General features: G+C 39.5%; 1 protein-coding gene across 1 annotated transcript in view; it reads right to left on the bottom strand.

Annotated features, from left to right (window-relative positions):
- Positions 1-20919, bottom strand: part of rab6ba (RAB6B, member RAS oncogene family a) — a 68080-nt gene that overhangs the window by 29957 nt on the left and 17204 nt on the right. Inside the window, exon 2 of the mRNA XM_031730514.2 lies at positions 8549-8607. Within this exon, the coding sequence (XP_031586374.1) occupies positions 8549-8607 (59 nt within the window). The remainder of the gene's footprint in view (positions 1-8548; positions 8608-20919) is intronic.

The following is a 20919-nucleotide window of genomic DNA, read 5'->3' as shown; positions in this document are numbered from 1 at the left end:
CTAGACATTTTAAATGAGAATAAGAAAGAAAAGTATGCCTTTGTGCCCCCTTTTCCCTGTTAATGCCCTATCGGCCCCCCTGGCTAAACTTTGCTAGATCCGCCCCTGCACAGTTACCGTCAGCTATGTAGAAAAGGATCCTGGTCTAGAAAGTAATATTAAATAAATTCTAACAACAGCTTATCAAGGTTAAACGTGCTGCTGTTGTTCAGCCGCTGGTTTCCTCTTTCTGGTGCAAAGTGGGCCAAAAACAAAGAAGAGAGACGGACTGGCGACAGAAAAGCCGATCAGCTGATCATTAAGGAGTTTCATGAAGTAGCGGCAGGAGAGGGAGAGAGAGAAGAGGCAGACGCTCCATATATCGGTGGTTAAGCTTAACAAACATTCAGAGATGAACTTACACACTTGCTTTACTTCTCTCTGGGATAACTTCCTCGGAGATGAAATGCTGGTTTGCTAGCGAGGCTACAAATACACACAGCCGCTCTATCACGTGATGCACACTGCTCCGACTGCTACGGTTATGAGCCGAGTTACGCCGTGTCGCAAGTTTTGTGAGGTGCTTTTTTGATATTTAATGGATCGGATTACATTTTTTATTTCTCGCCGATATCCGATCCAGTAATTTACGTCAGTATCGGACCGATACCGATACCTAATATCGGATCGGTCCATCTCTAATTTGTATAGCAGCTAGAAAGTGTTTCGTCAATCTGGATGAACACCAAATATTTTTAAGATATATCAAAGTGTCAAAAAAGGTCACTTTGTCACAACCTCTATGTACATGACAGGATATAAAATCTATATTTATGGTTCGGTTTGACAAAGGTGGTTTGGATTAAAACACAACAGTTGCCACTTTTTTATAGCTCTGTTTGCTTGGTCACGTGGCTGCAGTGACAGGCTGTTCCAAAATTTAGGTTCTACAGCCTCAAAGCGTAGATGCCTCTGGATTTAAAATTAGAGCCTGTATCAGTCAAAAGGCCCTGATAACACGATTCAAGAGACTGACTGCTGGAAGGTGGTCTCAGCAGATTTGTTATATAAGCAGGAGCCTGGCCATGAAGGGTTTTAAAAGCAATTCTGAATTTCACTTTAATTGTTAGCGCTTTGACAGACTGGCGACCTGTCTGTGGTGTACCCTGCCTCTCGCTCTGTGACTGGAGGGACAGGCTCCAGCCCCCAGAGACCCTGAATTAGATATGTGGAAGAAAATGGATGGATGGATGAACAAATTTGGAATACTGAAATGCCAAAGGAGCACCAAAAAAGTAATATGTCAGCTTCTATCCATCTGTGATTAGACCCTCCCCACGACACCGAATATGAATCGTCCAATAAATCAGATTCACCCCTTGCTACACTAAGCAGCTGAATATTTGGGCACAGCAGACAGATGCAATCACAGCCTGGCAGTCGGGCCTGAGTGACAGCTCCACCACAGCCGACAGGAGCGCTCTGCTCCCAGAGGCCTCTGAGCCCTTTAGCATGTGCTACCAGGCGGTGCAGACGCCTGCTTCTGTCTCTTTCGCGGCTGGATGGCTGCTTGATGGGAGGCTGCTGCTTTAGAGGCAGCAAATGTGGCTCACCTCGCTCACGTCCTCCTGCTGACTAAAGCCACCGCCACGCTCGGTTTCATCTTTCTGATGGCCCTCTGTCTCTGACTTTACTTAAGCTCTTACTTCAAAAGACTCAACTGGATCTGCTCAAATCTAACGCATGAAAATAAAAGCAAGTGAAACCACGACTTCTTAAATCTGCTCATCGGGACAGATGTCTCCTACGGGCTGCATTCTTATCGTTTTTCCACCCTCACCAGGCAAATCTAGCTTCCCCGCTGAGCAGCCGCATAAACACTCACACTCAACTAATGTGCACTGAATTTTAATTAATACTCAGTTGTCTCTGGAGTTGAGTCTGCAAAATCATTTACAGCCCTACCTGTCACCGAGCCAGGCGGGAAACAAGAGGCATTAACACACGGGCAGAGGAGGACAGCAACCACACACACACACACACACACACACACACACACACACACCTAGGGAAGACTTTTTAGCTTTGGCTTTGATCTGTGGCTACATAGCTGAGGTTATGGCATCTGAAACAAAATGGTTAATCCACTAGCTTTAAAAAAGAAAACAAACAAACAAACATAAAACCTACCACCAACGAGGACTTTCAAATGATTTTAGCTTGTGCACAAATTTGATAACCAGGGCCCGTATCCCTAAAGATTCTGAGAATCCTCTCAGAGAGCTCCTAACTTAACCTAAAAATTCCTTGCCAGGAGTTTTAGCTTAGAAGTGATCCCAGAACATTTTCAGTGAACTCTGAGCAAGGAATGGATGGAAAATCCTATCTTAGTGAGGAGGTGTGGTTGACCCCGTTGCTAGGTATGAGTCATCATTTCAAAAGCCGTGATTGGTTGATCCTACAAGTTTGATGGAAATGAGCTTTTGGTGAGAATGAGCAAAGGATGTACCCTCAAATCAATAAACATAATTATACACTCTAATCTTATGCTGACTGTAATTGCAAATAATATTTCACATTCAAGAAAATATCTGGAAAATGAATAGTAAGCTGTAGGGGTTATAGCCTAACATTAGAATCTAAAATATGTGAAAACTTAAACTCATTACACCCTGTTCAAATAATGATTCGTGTCTTATTTGCTCATATCAATATCCTAGCTGGCATATTTTGTACTTTCACTCCCATATGGACCCCATTGAAAACAAGATGGCCTATCTCAAGGGCTGTCCCTAATGAAGTAGAAATCACAACGTTACAAGTCCAGTTTGGTCTTAACGAGGGTAACACGGCTCAGCTTTTATCAATGTCTGTGATTGCTGGCTGGTCTATTTATAAAGGCTTGTTAACAAATATCCTACAAACACAGAAAATGGAGAAAAAAGGACTATAAGCCGAACTGGACTGAGGAGCAAGGTTTGTTGCTGGCCCAGTTGGTGAACGAACATAAAGGTATCTCTCCTGCCTCTTCTGTTGGCCATTTTGTGCAGCTGCTTAGGGGAACTCCTAAGCCACTAAAGTCCTCTTCCTGCTCTTAGCAGATCTCGCCTTAGGAGCCCTTTTAAGCGCTAGGAATCTTGAGGAATAGCTTTTATATTAACTGGGATTATCGTGTCACTTTTAGGGGAAATTCTAAGAAAACGTCATGACTCTGAGAATTTTCTTAGAATTTGGCCGCTAGGAGCCACTTTTTGCACAAAGATTCTTTAGGGATACGGGCCCTGATTTTTTATATTTCTCTCTGCCTGCTGCCATTACAGCAGAGAGGGGCAGAGACTGACATTAAACAGCATATGGGGAGCTTATTAAATAAGCAGATGCTATCAGCCCAGCATCTGTTTGCCTACCATGTCTGAAGAAGCATGGGGGAAGGAATGGTGCCTGTCCATTCAGGCACCATAAAAAAGGGTACAGTTATTTTTCCTCAGAAGCATGTTCACCCCACATGCACGCACGCTTCTCAGAATTACTGCACTTAGCACCGACTGTGACAGCTGTGAGATTTCAAATTCATAATTTCTCCCGCTGCATTCAGTACTCAAATTTTCTGCAGTTGAAAATTTGATGCAAGGCAACCCGTAGGCAACAACAGATGCCTGCATTCACTCCAGGTAATGGTACTTAAGTATTCAACACTCTAAAAAACGTTGCAGGAAATGACTGTCACATTTTCTACCCGTGCATTAGAGGGCTCATGTAAGTCTGACTTTTTCCAGAGGGCCCTGGACTGTGCCAAAGCTGCCCGTTGTCTCAGATTCATAGTGTTTATGCAGCCATGAACAAGAGACCCCCAGGGGGTGGAGGGTTTCCAGCTCGGTGATCTGAGAATCTTGTCTCTGCTTTTAGTGTGGATCATGTGGTCCTTCTGGCTTCATCGAGTGTCGACCTGCACTCCCGCTGGGGCGCTTTGCAGCCAGGATGAGAATCAGCACCTCGCAGTCTGAAGCCATCGTTCTCAGTCGGTTGAAAGTCCACTCTGGGTTGGGGATGATGTGCCTTCTAGTATCTCCAGGTCTTGTTTATGTGTGGGGTGAAGAGTGTAGATGGAGATCTGCAGAGGTTGCACTGGTCTGTTACGGTGAAAAGAGCAATGCTGTTGACTTACTGGTTGAACTACATTCCTACCAATCACCTATGGCTGTGAGTAGTGACTGAAATAAGAATGTGTCAGACGGCTGAGAGCCGCTACACCTCCACACTGGAACAAGCAGTGGAGTGGTTCAGCTTCTAAATAGGATACCTCTTAGACGCCTCCGAGGTGTTTTGGACACCAGGGAGGAGACTCAGGGGAGTCTCAGCTGGCTTAAGAATGCCTCTGTCCCCTCCCAGCAGGGCCGCAGAAGGAGGCCAGTCCAGATTCTCTCTTCCCACAGGAGGAAATGTAAAATGTTGCAGGAGGAAAAGGCTTTCCTGCTTAGCCTGCTGATTAGCGACAAAAAAAAATTACCTCTTATAGCTGTAGACAAAAAAACCAAAGAAAAAAACCAGTAAAAAAACAAAGATGCAAAAATTCTGAAGTTGTGCCACTGACATCTTTGTTCCCTTTGCAGAATTGTAAAGGACTTTCTGAATTTTGTTCTTGAAAAGCGCTATATAAATAAATAAAAACCTTATCCCCCATTTAAGATTGTCAGTGGTGGATGGACCATAATTGTTGTGCTGAAAATGAAATGTTTTCTTCTCACACAAGCAGTCCTATGCAGACCTTCCTCAGAGCAGGCAGCGCACTATTTTCTGGCAGAGAACTACAACCTCGGAGATCCTTATCCCAGGTGATTCACACTCCTCATATCACCCACTCTTAATTAAAAGTAAGTACTACAAAAACTAGCTTAAAAGCTATGCAGTGGCATTTGGATGACTGTAATTATCCAGAGGATTTGGCATGTTATTAGCATGAATGAACAAACAAATGAATCCCCTTTTCCCACGACACGCTAAGACGTCATAAAAGTCCACAGCCAACCTTAGCCAAATATGAGCTTCTTTCACTGCAATTTGTGAGAATGAAACTAAAGAAATGACTGTGCACCACCAAGATTCAGTAGCTTAAAGACCAAAAAAGACATGAGCCCCAGCAATCAGTGTGAAATGTCTGGCTCTGTAGACTTTCATGACTTATGAGTTTAGAAATATAAAAGGATACAGAAGCAGCTGTGAAGGCGCAGCATCACAGAGCTAACACAGACAGTTTAATCCACACTCAATGAGCCATCCAAATCTCATTACAGCACAGCACAGAACTAATGCGAACGCTGAAGAATAGAGACTTCTTGTTCTCCCTTTTGGAGTGTTAGCATAATTCAGAAAGGGCAAAGAAAACCCACCAACATGGATAATATAATAAAATGGTGGGAGGGGTTGCACTATCATGGGTGAAAAGTACTCTTGGAAATCAGAACCAGTTTGTTCAAACTGATAACATTAACTGCAGTTTAAAACTGTGACATGTGGGATTCCTCAGGGCTCTTTTTTAAAACCACTGCTGTTTATTTTGTACATTAATGACACCAGCGTAATTTACTAAGTTAAGGACTTAAATTAATGAATTAAGTAAATTAAAGACCTGGTTTAAATACAATAAATGAACACTAATCTTAAGTTAAACTATATACATGATATTTGGAAATCGTTCAGCGCACAGCAATAGGAAAATTATGATAAATTACACTGAATTAGAAAAAGTAAATGAAATTAAATTTCAACAATAAACTATGAAGGGAACCACACATCAACAAAATTAGAAATAACACATCTAAATCAGTCGCAATACTATATAAGTAAAAGATCACTTAAACCAAGAATCATTATACAGCCTGTTCTTTCATACTTCTATGTGTGGCATATTGTGTGAAAGTATGGGAAAACATCTACAAATATTCACCTAACATACATATACATACATAATCAACATACATATTGCAAAAAAAGAGCAATAAGAATCAGTAATACCCTCTAACTCACCATTTATCAAATTAAAAACACTTCAATTTAATTACTTATTTGAGCCTAAAACAGTCCAAATTATGTACAGAGCAAGACAACATGCATTAACCCCAAATATTCAGAAGTAGTTTGCAGTCAGACAAAAACACCATGCATTCAGGATGTTTCATAATCTAGCTGTCAGAACCAAGTGTAAAAATTACAGCATTACAGTCAAAAGACTAACCACTGTGGAATAACTGCACAGAGGAAATCAAAATCTGTTTGTCATTGTACATGCAAAAAACAATAAACAGAGAACAAAAATAAAAAACTATGTGAATATGGGGATGATTTTACTGAGTAAATACGCTGTTTGGCTTTTCCGTTCTGTTGAGTTCCATTCTGCTCATCTGGATGTTGCTTTGTAAATTATTAGATATTTCCTTATATCTATTCATTGATCTATCTAGCATCAGTATATGGTCTCACTTACTAGTTTCCAGACTTACCCAACAGAGAATGTTAATTATTCTGTAATTTTCTTGGCCTGCTTAGAGTTTTTTTTCATATGTTCCAAAGCTGATTTCTTTTTAATACTGTAGGGTTTAACATTACAATATAAAGCACCTTGAGGTGGCTGTTGTGAATTAGTGCTATATGAATAAAATTAAGTTGAACTGAACTGATATTCCAATTTACATCCCAGTGAATAATGGATGTACCTTTCGTACCACTGGCTGATCAGGTCCACGAGTGTATTTCAGAAGTTCAAGTAACTGCATGTTGTTTCATGGTGATAGTTTATTATGCTTGAGTTTACCTTATTGATTGCTTTTATAGTTTATTGCCTTTGTCTTCCTGCTTTATTTTTGTAAATTAACTCTTTTTTGTAACTCTATCTGTATTTTCTGGCCTTTGTAATCACCTTAACTGTCTCCACTGATACCTTATTGGGTAATCAGTCCTGTGAGTGTGTATATATATATATATATATATATATATATTAACTTGTCCTTTCCTTTGTCAATTTATTTTGCCCCTCTAATTTATTTCCTCATGCTCAGGTGTCTGGATTTTCCGTTAAATTGTACTTCTCTGGGTTTTGTGTTTCCTGTTTTTGCTTTTAGTCGAGAAAATTTTTATTCTATTCAATTCAATTTTATTTATATCGTCTTAAATCACAGCAAACGCTGCCTCTAGGTGCTTTACATTGCAAGGTAAAGACCCTACAATAATAGAGAGAAAACCTTACAATCAAATGTCCTTCTCTTTACATTCGCCCATCATGACAGTTATCAGGCTGGAAGATTTGAAATGGTAATTCACAAACTAGTGACTGCCTGTGAGATCCATATTTGGCAGAAAACTACTCAGAAAATGACATTTTTGGTCCTTTGTTTTTAAAACATTTAAGCGACGACATCATTCTTCTGGCCAAACATGACAGTGATTTTAAACATCCTTTCAAAGAGAGTTTTTGAACAAAATGTCAAACTATTAACTTTCGGTGACTTCCACTGTGTGTCAAATTATTCGAATTTGTAGGACAAAAAAGTAAAGGTAGATGGAAGTAGTGTGGAAGACGGTTAGATCAGGTACTGAGGAATTCTCTGGAGGCTGCTGTAGATAATTTAAAGGCAGTGGCAGATTAACACGTGGCTGTGGGATCAAAGCCACAGGTCTCCAGTTTTAGAGGCAGAACATTATTAACTTTGCTGGTGCCCTGCAGAGTCTGCAGGCTAATTTTATACCTGATGGAAACGGTCTTAGAAAATGAAGTTCACATGAAATGCAAACCTTTGTTTTCTACAAATATGCAAAGTCATGCTTCAAAACAATAATGCTAATAATGTATATGATCAACATTATTCAGCAGTAAATCAAGGTGCATTTCTTACTTCAACTTTAACCAAACAAAAAGTCTTCCTCTTCATCTGTCTTGTCGTGACGTAGTCAGGTTTTCTTCAGATAATCAGATTTAGTTTTTCCATATACTACTCAGGCTCATAATACTGTAAACTCCCTCATAAAAGAGCTTTAGTGAGCAGAAAGACTCCCTCTTAAACTATTGGAGAGGACGGACAGAATAGTTTTGCGAGATTTATTTTTAATTCTGTTTTTATTACTATGTAAGTAGATACTTTTTGTTTATAAAGCAATAAAGCTGCAGGTTTTATTTAAAGGTGCTTTGCAGATGCTTACAAAGACCTCTGGAAGTGCTGTAGCTGCAAAAGTACTATTTTGCTGTTAGGATGTCGAGTGAGATTAGGCTGCTTACAGGGTTTCAAAGAGCTCTTGATCTTCAGTTCAAAGGTGTCTGTTTTAAAATCACTGATGGCCATAATTTCCTTATTTTGCACAAAGAGAAGAATTTGTATTTGCTGTGTATTAATTTCCTTGATTATTATCCCAGTATCTAATTTACTTAAGCCTTATTTGTTCTAAGTTTCTGTCTTCAACTTATCGATTTACGCCCAGCTTTATGTTTCACTATCAAAGGAAATGCCTGCAGCCCAGTGTCACTGATCCATCAGGATAATTATTAGAGCCAAACTATTCAGTCTGTGCTTGCAGCACCTACCTGATATGTGTTGTCAAAGCTGTCATACATGAACCGTGTGATCAAAGACGTCTTTCCAACTGCAAGACAAGAAAAGGACAGAATGCATTAAATGACAGATGAGGGGCTTTGTGTTCCAGCATTCAGGCTCTCAGCGAGTGTAACAGCAGTATTAGTAGTTGTAGTTTCTACCATGGCTGTCACGACTGCCCAGGGAGCTCATTAGTGTGTGTTTGGGGTGACCAGGAGGTCAGCAGGGGCATCGGGTATGAATATAATTGCAGTGCTGCTGCTACTAGAATTTATGTGTTCCCCAAACACATATACCTCCCATCTGATGTATGAAATCAGGGGAACGTGGAGATGAGATGCAAGGAAATTGCTATAAAATGATAGGAAACATGGAAGAAAAGTCATCCACAGTGCCATTATCTGAGGCTTCAATGAGTTTTACTGACATTTAAAAACATCTGTCATCGGCACAGCCAACAAGCAGATTCATAAACTCCAACAAAATCACGTAAGGTTGCTTTATAAAGTGCAGAAAAACCTGTTTCCCAGTCTTTATATTTCATCACCAAAGATGAAGCAGGGTACATGGGGTTAGAGGAGACTGGTTTGTTTTGTGTTGATGCTATTCGATTTCTGATTTCATGCATTTTTGTGCACCAATCAAAAAGTGATAATAACTGTAAAGCTGCTTGGTTATGTTTCCTAGCTACGGTCAATCAAAGTAAATGTTAAATGATCAATATCTAATTTTCTGGATTTTTACCTGAGAATAAATATTAGCTGTTAATAAAATAGCTTTAGCTCTTTTAATAACAAATACCTTATACAGTTTAAAACATAGTGTGCTTTGTAATGTAATCTAATGAGAATGCAGTTATCATCTCATCAACTACGACACATTACAAAATATAATATCGAGTCACAACCTTCTTACAGTGAAGGTTTAAGGACCGGCCCCTCAAAGGCTCCAATCTGTTCCACTTTGCAAAGCTTGAAGATTGCAGTGAAATCATTAATATGTTCACTTTTTCAATAAAAATGAGAATCTAAAAATGTAGGCTGGAGTCTATCCCGGCTGTCATATGGTGAAGGGTGGGGTCCACCCGGGACAGGCTGGCACTGCACTCCATGTTCATAATCTGTTTTCCAAACAGATGATTCAATAAAGCTGTACTTGCATTTCTTTGGTCTTAAAGAATGATTTTTAGGGTATAATTTTACTGATCTGGTCCACCTGAGATAAAAATGGGCTTTGGATGTAAAATAAAACAAGTCTGAGGTCCCTGGTAGTCAAATTGGCTGCCATCACAACGTGTCCTGTAGCTGTGTTGTGATAGCCATATTAACACTGGTCTCACTCCTAACTGGCTATTTTTTAAGCATAAAAGCAAAATCTAACAGAATAGTTTTAGTGCCTAACTTACAGTTAAAGAAAGCGAGAGTAAACAAAACACAAAACAAACCATGTACTGCAGGTTCACAGTGTTGTGATCCACCTGCCTGAAGTAGTATGAGCATCAGTTATAACTTAATAATCACCCATAGCTATTTCAAAGGAACTGAACTCAATAAAAGCTTCCATTATCAGCGATTGTTATTACAAAGACCTATCACTCTTTTACACCAAAGTATCCCTAAACCCTGATCTTCATCACATGTTTAAAATAATATATAATAACAGTGTTTATTAAAAACGTTTGCTCTACATTTCTTTTGCAGCATGAATGACTTCATGAATGGCATTAAAGTGTGTTCTACATGCCCCCACATGTGTCTGATAGGGCTGATGTTTGTTTCATGTTATGTGCTGATAAATGGATGAAAAACTCATTTCAATTCTCTTTAATAATTCATTCATCATTTTAGGATCATAAGTCATATTTTGAGATCCAGAAAAGAAGGCTGGTTAGAAATGACTGACTTATTGATAAATAGCACAAATGGTTTTCCAATTTTGTTTTCCTCAATGGGTTTATTAATGATGGAGAAAAAAGCAAAAGCCAACGGGAATCAATCACGTCCCCCTTCTTATATGCATTTAGCAGCAGTGCGGATGGTAAAGAGCCAGCTCATAACATCTAACTCATGCAGTGAGATGCACTACAGTTCAGTCTGAAAACCCACTGGTCAGCAAGTGTGTTGCAGACTGTGGATGGTGCAATATCAAAGAGTATAAAATATAACCTGACATTTAACAAAGTGTGTGGGGGCAAATGGCTATTAGAGTGGCCTCACAACACTCAGATCCACAGTTTATGAATACAGACAGACAGTAACCAGAGATAAATAAGCAGATGAATCTGTCAAAGTAAGAAAAACTGCAGTCCCACTAATGTCCACCAGAGGCTCCAACATTGAGTCAGTATCCATACACTCATGGGTTAAAATGTCTACCGGCACTGCAGAATTAAACTTGTTTATTGGCTGCTACAAAAAATAGCTGTATGGATAGTTTCCTCTTTCAGAACAACTGCATGGCTTGGCTAAATTTTTGAGGTCCACCACTTAATCTTATTAAACTGCTCATCTATAACCTCATAGCTGCTCATCTATATGCTGTATACCCTCAGTGAAGCTATGCAACAAGATTTTTTGCTGCTGCCCTGCCAGGTTCATGAGAAATAAATGCACTAGCTCGCTCAGTAAACATAATCTGTGTTATATTCACAGTTCATCAAATGGGCACCCAGTTGCAATTGTTTGCAGAGAGAGTTTTAATTAGGCAGACTAATTGCATGTGTCTGTGCCCTCACTTGGTCTCCTTATCTGTAAGGCAGGATCTACAGCGTAGCTACTGATTATGCTAATGATCTCATGCTAATTTATCAATATATCATCTAACTTACTTAAGATACCATCTAATTTAACAAGCTCTGCTAATTCAGTCATGCTTTATTGGTAATTAAAACACCATCATGACTCATCTAGTCCACTGTACAATATGAAGCCAAAGACTATGAAGGCTGATGGCAGGGCAAATAATAGGAAACCAAGATAATAAACATAAAAACATTTCCACATATCAAATACTCATCGTCTTTCAACAAAAGGGTGTCGAGGCAAGACGCTACCATTGTGTTTATGTTTGTTTGGTGGCCAAGACCTTGGAATAACCAGCAAAGCCTCTTCACCAATCCCACACCCAGACACACTGGCATGAGGTACTGAGCAGGGTTATTTAATGCTTTACAAGTAAAATTTTAAAATCTTGGAATGTTAGTCAGTAATAATGCTAATTTTTAAGTATTATAATTAGGATTTACCCAGCTCGGTGGAGCAGCAGTTAGCACTGTTGCCTCACAGCAAGAAGGTCCTAATTTGAAATCCACCATGGTTGTCTGTCTCTCTGTGTTAGCCCTGCGACACACTGGTGATCTGGCCAGGGTGTACCCTGCCTCTTGCCGTATGATAGCTGGGATAGGCTCCAGCTCCCCTGCAACCATAATAAGGCTTAGTGGAAGAGATATTCCTGATGAATATTAGGAATCGAGACATCCTTCAACATGGCTCATTGTGATTGATTTCCGGATTATAGGCAAGAGGAAGGAGAACGGAGGTGAAAAAGAGACAAAAATAAGAATAATGACAAAACCGAAAAGAAAGTAATTAACAAAGTGAGAACTGGGAGGACACCTTGGGGTAGACTCAAAACTACTGGACAGATTTTTTATACTTGCAGAAGATGACACTACCGTGTCTAGACTTCTGAAAGATGAAGATGACGAATGGATGAAATCGGCCGAAGCAAAGAAAACTGACACACAGACCAGAAAAAGGAAAACAACAGATTTCTCTCATTTCTCTCAGTCCTCTTTCTTCGAAATCAACGTCTCTGTGCCACACTGAAGGATGTTTCAGTCCTAAAATGCATTTGGAGGATGGAGGAGGCTGTTAGCGGAGTTATAATCAAGGATGAACAGGTAGACCATTTACAGTCATTTACTGTACCCTGAGGTATAATAGAGGCGTGGCACACAGCTGGAACATACCAACCAGGGAGGGAGGAGGACTCTTTAAACAACTCGTTATTTTCATTTATATCAAATTATAATAAGGGGTTACTATGATCACATACAGGTAACGCTGTGACGCAGTTATGTGATTCATGAAAAGACAAGAGCATGATGGTAAAGTGGAAAAACTGCGTCCAGGATAGAAACAAACTTCATTACGCTACTAACACAGAATGATGTTAGAGGCGAGTGCATAATGACCTCAGCCCTGCAGCCACAGCCTGGTCTTCAACAGCTAACACAGGCAGTGTTGAGCACTCAGGCTTGCACCCTTCCAGCCACCACCAGTGTTTCCAGTATGATCACTGTGGAGATCACAGTGAAATGCTTTTTGGCTGATTTTCAGCTTTGCTATTATACTTAAAGAGTAAAAGAAGATCTTGTGTGTCCTAATTAGAATACAAACACAGTAGTTTTAATGTTTAAACTTAACCAGTTAAAGTCTTTTAAATTAATATCATAGTTAGAAGTAATACTGGAAAACCTCCAACTTCCGTCCTTTTAATTAAAGTACAAATTATTAATTTATTTAGAAATATAAACAATAATAGTGGGAAATGTGTATCAAGAAACACAAAACATTAGATTTGAGGTTGTGGGTATTCCACAAGCTCCTTTCAGACCATGCTGTCCTGTCACAGGATGGCAAGCTGCCAATTAAAAGTAGCCCTGAATATTAAAAAAAGCAATGAGCGCTCTTGAGCCTGACATCATAAAATGCAGCTGCACTTAGACCATAAAGCCCAACTTATCATGCAGTTGTGCCAAATGTCATATTTAATTGACATCACTTTAAAATGAGGAAATCTCATTTTGCTAAATGCCGTTGCCTCGATTCCTCTCTCCTCGCCTCCTCTGCTCGCACCTGTGGGAGGGACTAAAACGTGAGGAGAGGAAGTGGTGATTTACAAACGGAGAGATGAGAAAGGAGGAAAAGAATGTCACTTATCTCATAACATGGTATACGTGTGTGTATGGGAAACAGTCAGGTGAGCTATGGATTTTCAGTCGCCATTTCTACCCTGGGCATTTGAAGCCTTCACATGAACGCTTATCAGAGGGAGAACATTAGGACGCCCAGTTTGATCCAGCATCCTCGCTGCTGACTCATCCTGAGCCACCGCTGAGCAGCATGAGACAGCACTTTGTGAGCCTCTCAGTCACTGCTTTCAAAACTCAGGGACAGACAGCACGTCCTTATTTCTTCCTCTGACTCGAGTAAATCTGAACAGACACTTCTTCTTCATCTTTGTCCCCACAGAGGGAACATTCATCACATCCCAGCTTAATTTGTCCTGGAGGCGGCAGCATAATGATGGACACTCATTCTCATAAACAGGATGTCAAGCAAACAAAAACACTTCCCAATCCCTCCTACAGCCCTCTCCCTCTCTGAAAAGGCTGCACTGAGCGTTAGTTCATTTTTTGTCAGTATCTTCAGATGTAACTGCAGGTCTGTTTGTGTGAATTTAATTACCAGGGAAACAGGAAGCTTAGTTACGCTCATGGCTGCAATAATTTAGTGAATCTTCTGTTAGGCTAAAAAGAAATGATTAACAAGGCAGGTTTTTGATTACATTTCAGAATTAGCTCTGCATTTCTGAGCATTTCCTCCTCATAATCATTTCATCCTCTTTTGCTATTAACACCGTTTTAGAGATTATGATGGGATTCGCGTGATTAGTAGCTTTAGTCAGACATACAAATGTAAAGAAAGCCGCTGCCAAAGCTGCAGCAGCGATAACAGCAATAACCTCTTTTCATTCAGGTTCTAATAGAGGTGCGTTCTCGTGGCGCAGAGGGATCACAGAGAGAAACTGTAGCTTATTAAATTTCAAAATGAAGGACAACATGAAATAAAAAGTTCAACTGCAATTTAAACCGCTCGACTACAAGCCAAAAATACACCAGGGGCCGGCCTTACAGAGACGTGCAGGGTTAGAACAGGCCTAGCCTTTAGAATTAGACTGTTTCACAAAAATAAAGAACATACTGCCAATGCAAATGCAAACAATGTCCTTAAATCACTGCATTTACCTTTATTTTATACAAGTTTTGTATTCCGTTACTTATACCTATACTTAAACTCATCTATTTCTTGTATATTTGCTTCATATGTTTTGATCCAATGTTTCTAAGTAAAAACCACTTCTCTGAGGGCAAACCCAAATATTCACTGTTTAATACCTAATTCTTTATTTAGTCATGTTATGATCCACAGCTATGCTATTTGATATCTTATGTTTAATTATGGGTCATTTCCAGTGTTTGTTTATTAATTAATAAGTCTAGTTATTAACGGGCCATCATGACTGAGACGGGTAGCGATTAAAAACTCCTGGGATCATTTTCAGGGCTGTTGTTTAAACTGACTGTAAACATGAGTCAGAAATACTCTGACACCTCAAAACAAACAGAAATAAAGACAGACACTTCACTCTGGCCAAATCGTGTATAATGCTGCTGTTTTTCTCCTCTGCTGATGCTGCGACTTTACATTTATTTCATGATTAATTTGTTACCTACTTTTTTTCCTTTCTTTTTTTTAAATTGTTGTCCTAAAGAAAGCCCAGCTGGATTTCATTGTACCCGTCATGGACCCAGACACCAAAATCCTTTTGTATTTTGGGATGTTTATGTTCTAGTTCTGTACCTAGTTAGTGTTGTTGATAGTACCAAGTACAATGACATTAAAGATCATTCATAATAAAGCCAGTGTTCCTGCAACTCTGGTGTATGGGAAACAGGAATGAGGACATAAAAACTATCCTGAAGTATTGCCTTATTAAGCACCGACACCCCAGCTCAACTATTTACCAACTGCAATTTTTTTATTCTTATCATTGTACTTTCCTTGAGTTTCCCCAAGTAACCTAATCTTTATGTTGTGCTGAATTCTTCCAAAAAAAAAAAAATACAATTTCTACTCAGAGTTGTATACTGTTACTTTTTTCATGCTTTTATGCTTAAGCCAGTGATGAAACTGCTTTCTGCCATACATGAATTCTTACATACATCTTAAATCTAGATGTTAAATGTATCACCTGTTACAATCCGAGTTAGTCTTTGTGAAATGAAACTCAACAGGTAAGGTTTAAAAAAAAGTGCTAAAACTGATGAATGCTTGCATCGCTGGCAAAGCTCAGTCAGTCAGACTCATCATCAACTTTTTCACGTCCAAATTTTTAAGGACAAAGTTTCTAGGTGCAACAAAAAAAGTGTTAGATTTGGCAATTTCAGGATCCCATTTCTGCTTTTTCCAGATGACGTGATTCCGTTGGCTGCATCGACTGGTGACACATTGGTGGTTTGAAGCCACACACGAAGTGACAGAAATACATTTTGGGACCTCCAAGTCTGTCGGCCACAGAGCTTCCGGTGCTCCACATCGAAAGGAGCCAACTGAGATGGTTCAGGCATCTGACCAGGACATCACTTGTGTTTTGGGCATGTCCAACTGGAAGGAGACTCAGGGGTGCATAAAGGACATGTCATAGAGATTATGTCTCTCAGCTGGCTCACGAACACCTTCGATTCCCACCAGATGGGCTGGAGAAGTTTGTCCAGATGTGTAAAAGTACATGATGCACTACATAACAATCAGGATAGTCCCTGTGTGTGAATGCAATGAGGCCACTTTTACTGCTATCATCCACTTTGATAGTTTGATGAAATCTCCCTCAAACTCCAGGCCGACTGTGCAAATGGCTCATCTTGACATTTAGGCTATTCAGCGCAGCTCTTTCTTCAGTGTCTGGAGCCTATTGATTACCCTCACACTCTAATTGAAGTAGATGGAGAGTGCAAGTTGCTCTTGTGCAAATGGCCCACTATTTACAACACATAGCTCTGACAGCAGCAGCAGCCTCATTCACCCAAACCGTCTCCATGTGGCTCTCACCAGCCAACCTGAACCTGTTAATAAAGACCCAGTGGGCTCATTTTAAGAACAGCTCACTCAGGTCCCGATCTGCTGCCGGACTCAAAAGAGAGGTCTTGAAATGACTATGCTAATGTCCTTCTCTGTGTTGCCTTTATTATGGCCTGTGAGGACTGTGGAGGGACGGCTGCTTCATTGTATGAAAAAGATGTCAAATTATTCATTTTACTTGGTTTTGCTGCAAGCCTAGATTATGCAGCAGTGTTTGGGAACAATTGTTATTTTCTATTGTCATTTTCAATTGGCCGTGAACACTTTATTCAAATGGATGTGGTAATTTTAGACGGCTCATTCTTCTGTTACATAGCAGCAGCAGGGGTTAGAGAGGACGAAATCATGAGGTTACATAAGACATTTTAAATCTTTAACGTCGTCGTGCAGCATTGTATGTGAACTCGATGACATCCTCTTCTATTTAAACCTGCAGTCATATGACAGCACCAACCGAGGTGACTGTTTCATGACACTTCATCTCTAGAAACATATCTGCATAGAAACACACAGAATCTAACCAATTACATTTGACCAAAGGAGGTGTGTTTGCTCAAAAACATTATTGAAACCATTGGTTATGACCCGAGAATTAGTTTGTTTTTTTATTATCCTTTTTTAACCCCTCAAGTGATAAACTATTTTGGCTAAAATGACTGTGTGCTCTAATTTTTTTATACATACATATTTATTAATGGCTATATTTTTGTTTTTCACACCTATAATTTTTTCTTCATCTATTTCAGGTAAATGTCATTAATTACAGTTGTCATTTAACAATTTTAAACTACAAATTAACTAAATTATTTACACAATCTCCTTCTGTGACTTTTTACAAAACAAATTTTCTTTGTCTAACTGAATAATTGAGTGACTTAATATTACTGTATGCTTGCATTTTAACACCAAAAAATGCAAGAAAGGCGGAGAAAACCTGTCCAAAAATGTTTTTCTTTTTAACATTGTTTTCTGAAAGTTCCAAACTTTTAGATTAACGTGCAAAAAACAGATTTCATTCATCCCCTTTTTTTTTATTTTCCGCGAGTCTTTGACTTGAAAATGTCAAGTCATTGAATTATTGTGTTTTAGTTATGGTGCAAATAGAGAAACTGTCACTTGTATTACATTTGTAAATGATTAAATTTCTGATAAAAATCCCACTGAGGAAACTGTTGATCAACTGCAATTCACGCAGCGTTATCATCATAGGCTAAAGGTGGAATAGTAACCAATATCACTAATGGGGCAAATTTCACTGCCTGACTCATCAAGTCCCATGAGGCTTTGTTGTTTATTTGTGGTTTATGCATTAGAAACAGAAATTGGAAAATAGTCGAAAGTCCAGATTGTCTTGATTGTGTCATTGCTTGGCTTTTGCTGTCCCAGGAGTCTCGGGCTACATCTTTGGCTGGCTTTTCTTATACTACGTCGCATTGAGATGAACCGAGGCCTGAGGATGAAGCACAATGGTCCCACAAATGTGTCCATCTGCATACGTGTTTTCCATTTGGACAGCGAATGGAAGGGGGTCTTCACATACCACAAACCTGCAACTGTGTAGTACTTCAAAATCACAACTGCACATTACCGGATGAGGATGATGTATGTCAGTCAATTGCTTATTTGTTGACAAGTGAGTCGGAATAGGGAAAGGAGTTCACCGGGAACGGGCAAGGCATGGAAAAACCATGAAAGACCAAAAATACTACATGAAAACTACAAACTGTGGCTGCAGTAGACACTTGTCATTGTTTTTACACTTGATTTCACTTTAGCTCTTTGTATGTTAGAACACACCTCTCCACCACTGGCTGATGAACCAACAACAGCACAAACAAGAGCGGCAAACAGACCGGTTGTACAAAATATTGTATACACTGCCTCCACTGACAACAAAACCTCTCTGCAGACAGACTACCCCTACTCAACCCTAAAACAAGCATTCGTCAGCAGACGAACTGAGAGGTTCTAGGTTGAATGTGAGAAGAGGTCAGAGGGCTGGTGCACTATGAAGCGAGATTAATGGGTTTGTGAAATCTGTTGAGCTTACAGCCAGCTTTCTAATGTCATGACTAGGGATTGTGAACAGATTCTTGTAGAGAACCAGTTGTCAGTAATTCAATTCCTTGGTATTATTGGTCCGCCTGGCTATCGATTCCACTCATCAGTTCGACCTGCACTTGCACTACAACCAGCTGATAACTTTTATTTTTATTGCACAATGCATTTGTTTATCTGAATACTGTTTATAACACTTATTACTTTTCCAGTAGTGGATGTCCATATTAAACATGGCTAAAATTTGAAATAAAGTTTCTAGTCTTAGCTTTATATAATCTTTAAAAAAGGAGGAGATTCCTAATATAGTCATCTCAGGAATTAAAGACCCAGCTACCTGTTTTTCAAGCCTTCTTTTTCCAAGGAGAAGGAATTGAAATGGCTGGTTTCTGATGAAGTCTGAACTGCACCAAGGCCCACTGAAGAAAAATATAAATCACTGTGATAAATGTGAAGTGTGAATCATTCAACGCTACTCTAGTGGAGTCTAAGAATAAAAATACAGAGCTGGAATGAAAATATTAGGTCCCCTTTAACATCAAATAGACTCATCCCTGTTGTTAACATATAAATACACTGAGTAAGCCAATAATTCTACAGTCACCTCTAAATAAAGGATAAAACAGATAGGAGATTTCTGAGTCTTGAGTTTCCAATTAAAGCCTTGGTTTTAATGAAGTCTCTACTTGGAGTGATGCTTCAAAGAGTTTGCACAGTGAGTTAGCAAAATGAGGGCCAATTAACCGAAAGCACCGGGCACCTGCTGCGGCACAACCTGCACTTTCATCACCCGGACACCGCTGAGCCCAGTCAGCACACAGCTCATCAAGGCGTCTCTTAAGAGCTCAAAATGCAATTTATGGCACGTTAAAGGCCCCGCACAGTCAGGCTCGCACTAGGTTCTGCTATTTGTGAACCATGCATCCATAAAACGAGTTGGTTACAGACTCGCTCCTCTCTACACATACAGTCAGTGACAAGAAAAACTAATGTGTGATGAATATAGTAGAAAAAGGAATCCATTTAAGATTTTCGATAACTATATTTAGTGGAAGCGGTTTTGAATTATGCTTGAATTGTAAGTTTGTTCGTTTTTTACCATCCATTGAGAATGGATGGGGACTGTGGGAGGAAGCCAGAGTACCTGGAGAGAACCCACGCAAACACAGGGAGAAAATGCAAACTCCACACAGAAAGACCCCGGCCTGATAGTGGAATTGAACTCAGGACCTTCTTGCTGTGAGGCAACAGTGCTAACCACGGTGCTGCCCTTTTTTTTTTTTTTACCAGTATTGTAATACATTTGTATTACATATATGTGTAGTATGCATGTGCACAGTTGCTTTTTAATGGTAGAGACGGACATAAATTACTTAATTTAGAAAAGCTTGAGACTTTTAATTCAAACTAAAAAATACTCTTCTGCAAAGTTTATATTATTCCTGTGAATCTGTTGGGTTTTGATGTTGTTAGTGCAAAATATGGCTGCACAAAATGTTGTTAATAAACCTAATACTGTTTCAGTATTTGATACAGGGGTGTCAAATGAGCAGCCCAGTTTCCATATCCGGCTCACCAAGGGGCAAACTTAATAAGTAATTCAGCAAACTTGTGTTCAAATTGTAAACAAATACGGTTTAAAACAGTGTTTCTGTCGCTGCCTATGCACACGGTTGTTGAATTTAACTGCACCAATGAAATGCTTGGATTATGTTTTTGCTTGCGTGAACGTTATAACATAAATATCATTCCATAAAATTACTTCTGTGCCTTTAAAAATGTATGTAAAAACATTGCTGTAATTCCTAAACAGGTAATGCTTTACTTTTGTTAAATTCCTTGAGTTAAAGCTGAGAGTCTGCATCCCTTTCACATCTTTATTGTTTTATTTTAAAAACCCTGTGGTGGTGGCAAACTTACAAAGATTGTGAAAAGAGTCCCTTTGTCTGTAAAAAAAAAAAAAGAGTAATGTGAAAAAGTGAAGTTTTCACAGGAGTTGTGCAATCCTGTGAAAAACGAAATGCTCCCCACGATACAAGTTACTGCTATCTTTAGCAGCAACAACTTGAAGTACTGGTTTTCTGTCTGACTTTATCAGTCTCTCACATTGCTGTGGAGGAATTTTGGCCCACCCTTCTTAACAGCGTGGCTTCAGTTCAGTGAAGTTTGCATTTGGCATTCACTTATTTGCAGCTCTCTTTAAGGTCATTTCAGTCGGGTTAAGGTCGGGACTTGGACTGGTTCATTGCAACAGTGTGATTCCTTTCTTTTTCAGCCAATCAGCTGTAGTTTTGCTGCTGTGCTTGGGACTGTTGTCCTGTTGCATGACCCAGTTTCAACCGAGTACTAACTGTCAGACAGATGGCCTCACATCTGAC

This window comes from Oreochromis aureus, linkage group 23, assembly GCF_013358895.1.
Source record: "Oreochromis aureus strain Israel breed Guangdong linkage group 23, ZZ_aureus, whole genome shotgun sequence".
Taxonomy (NCBI): domain Eukaryota; kingdom Metazoa; phylum Chordata; class Actinopteri; order Cichliformes; family Cichlidae; genus Oreochromis; species Oreochromis aureus.
This window is presented reverse-complemented; position numbering and strand designations above follow the sequence as displayed.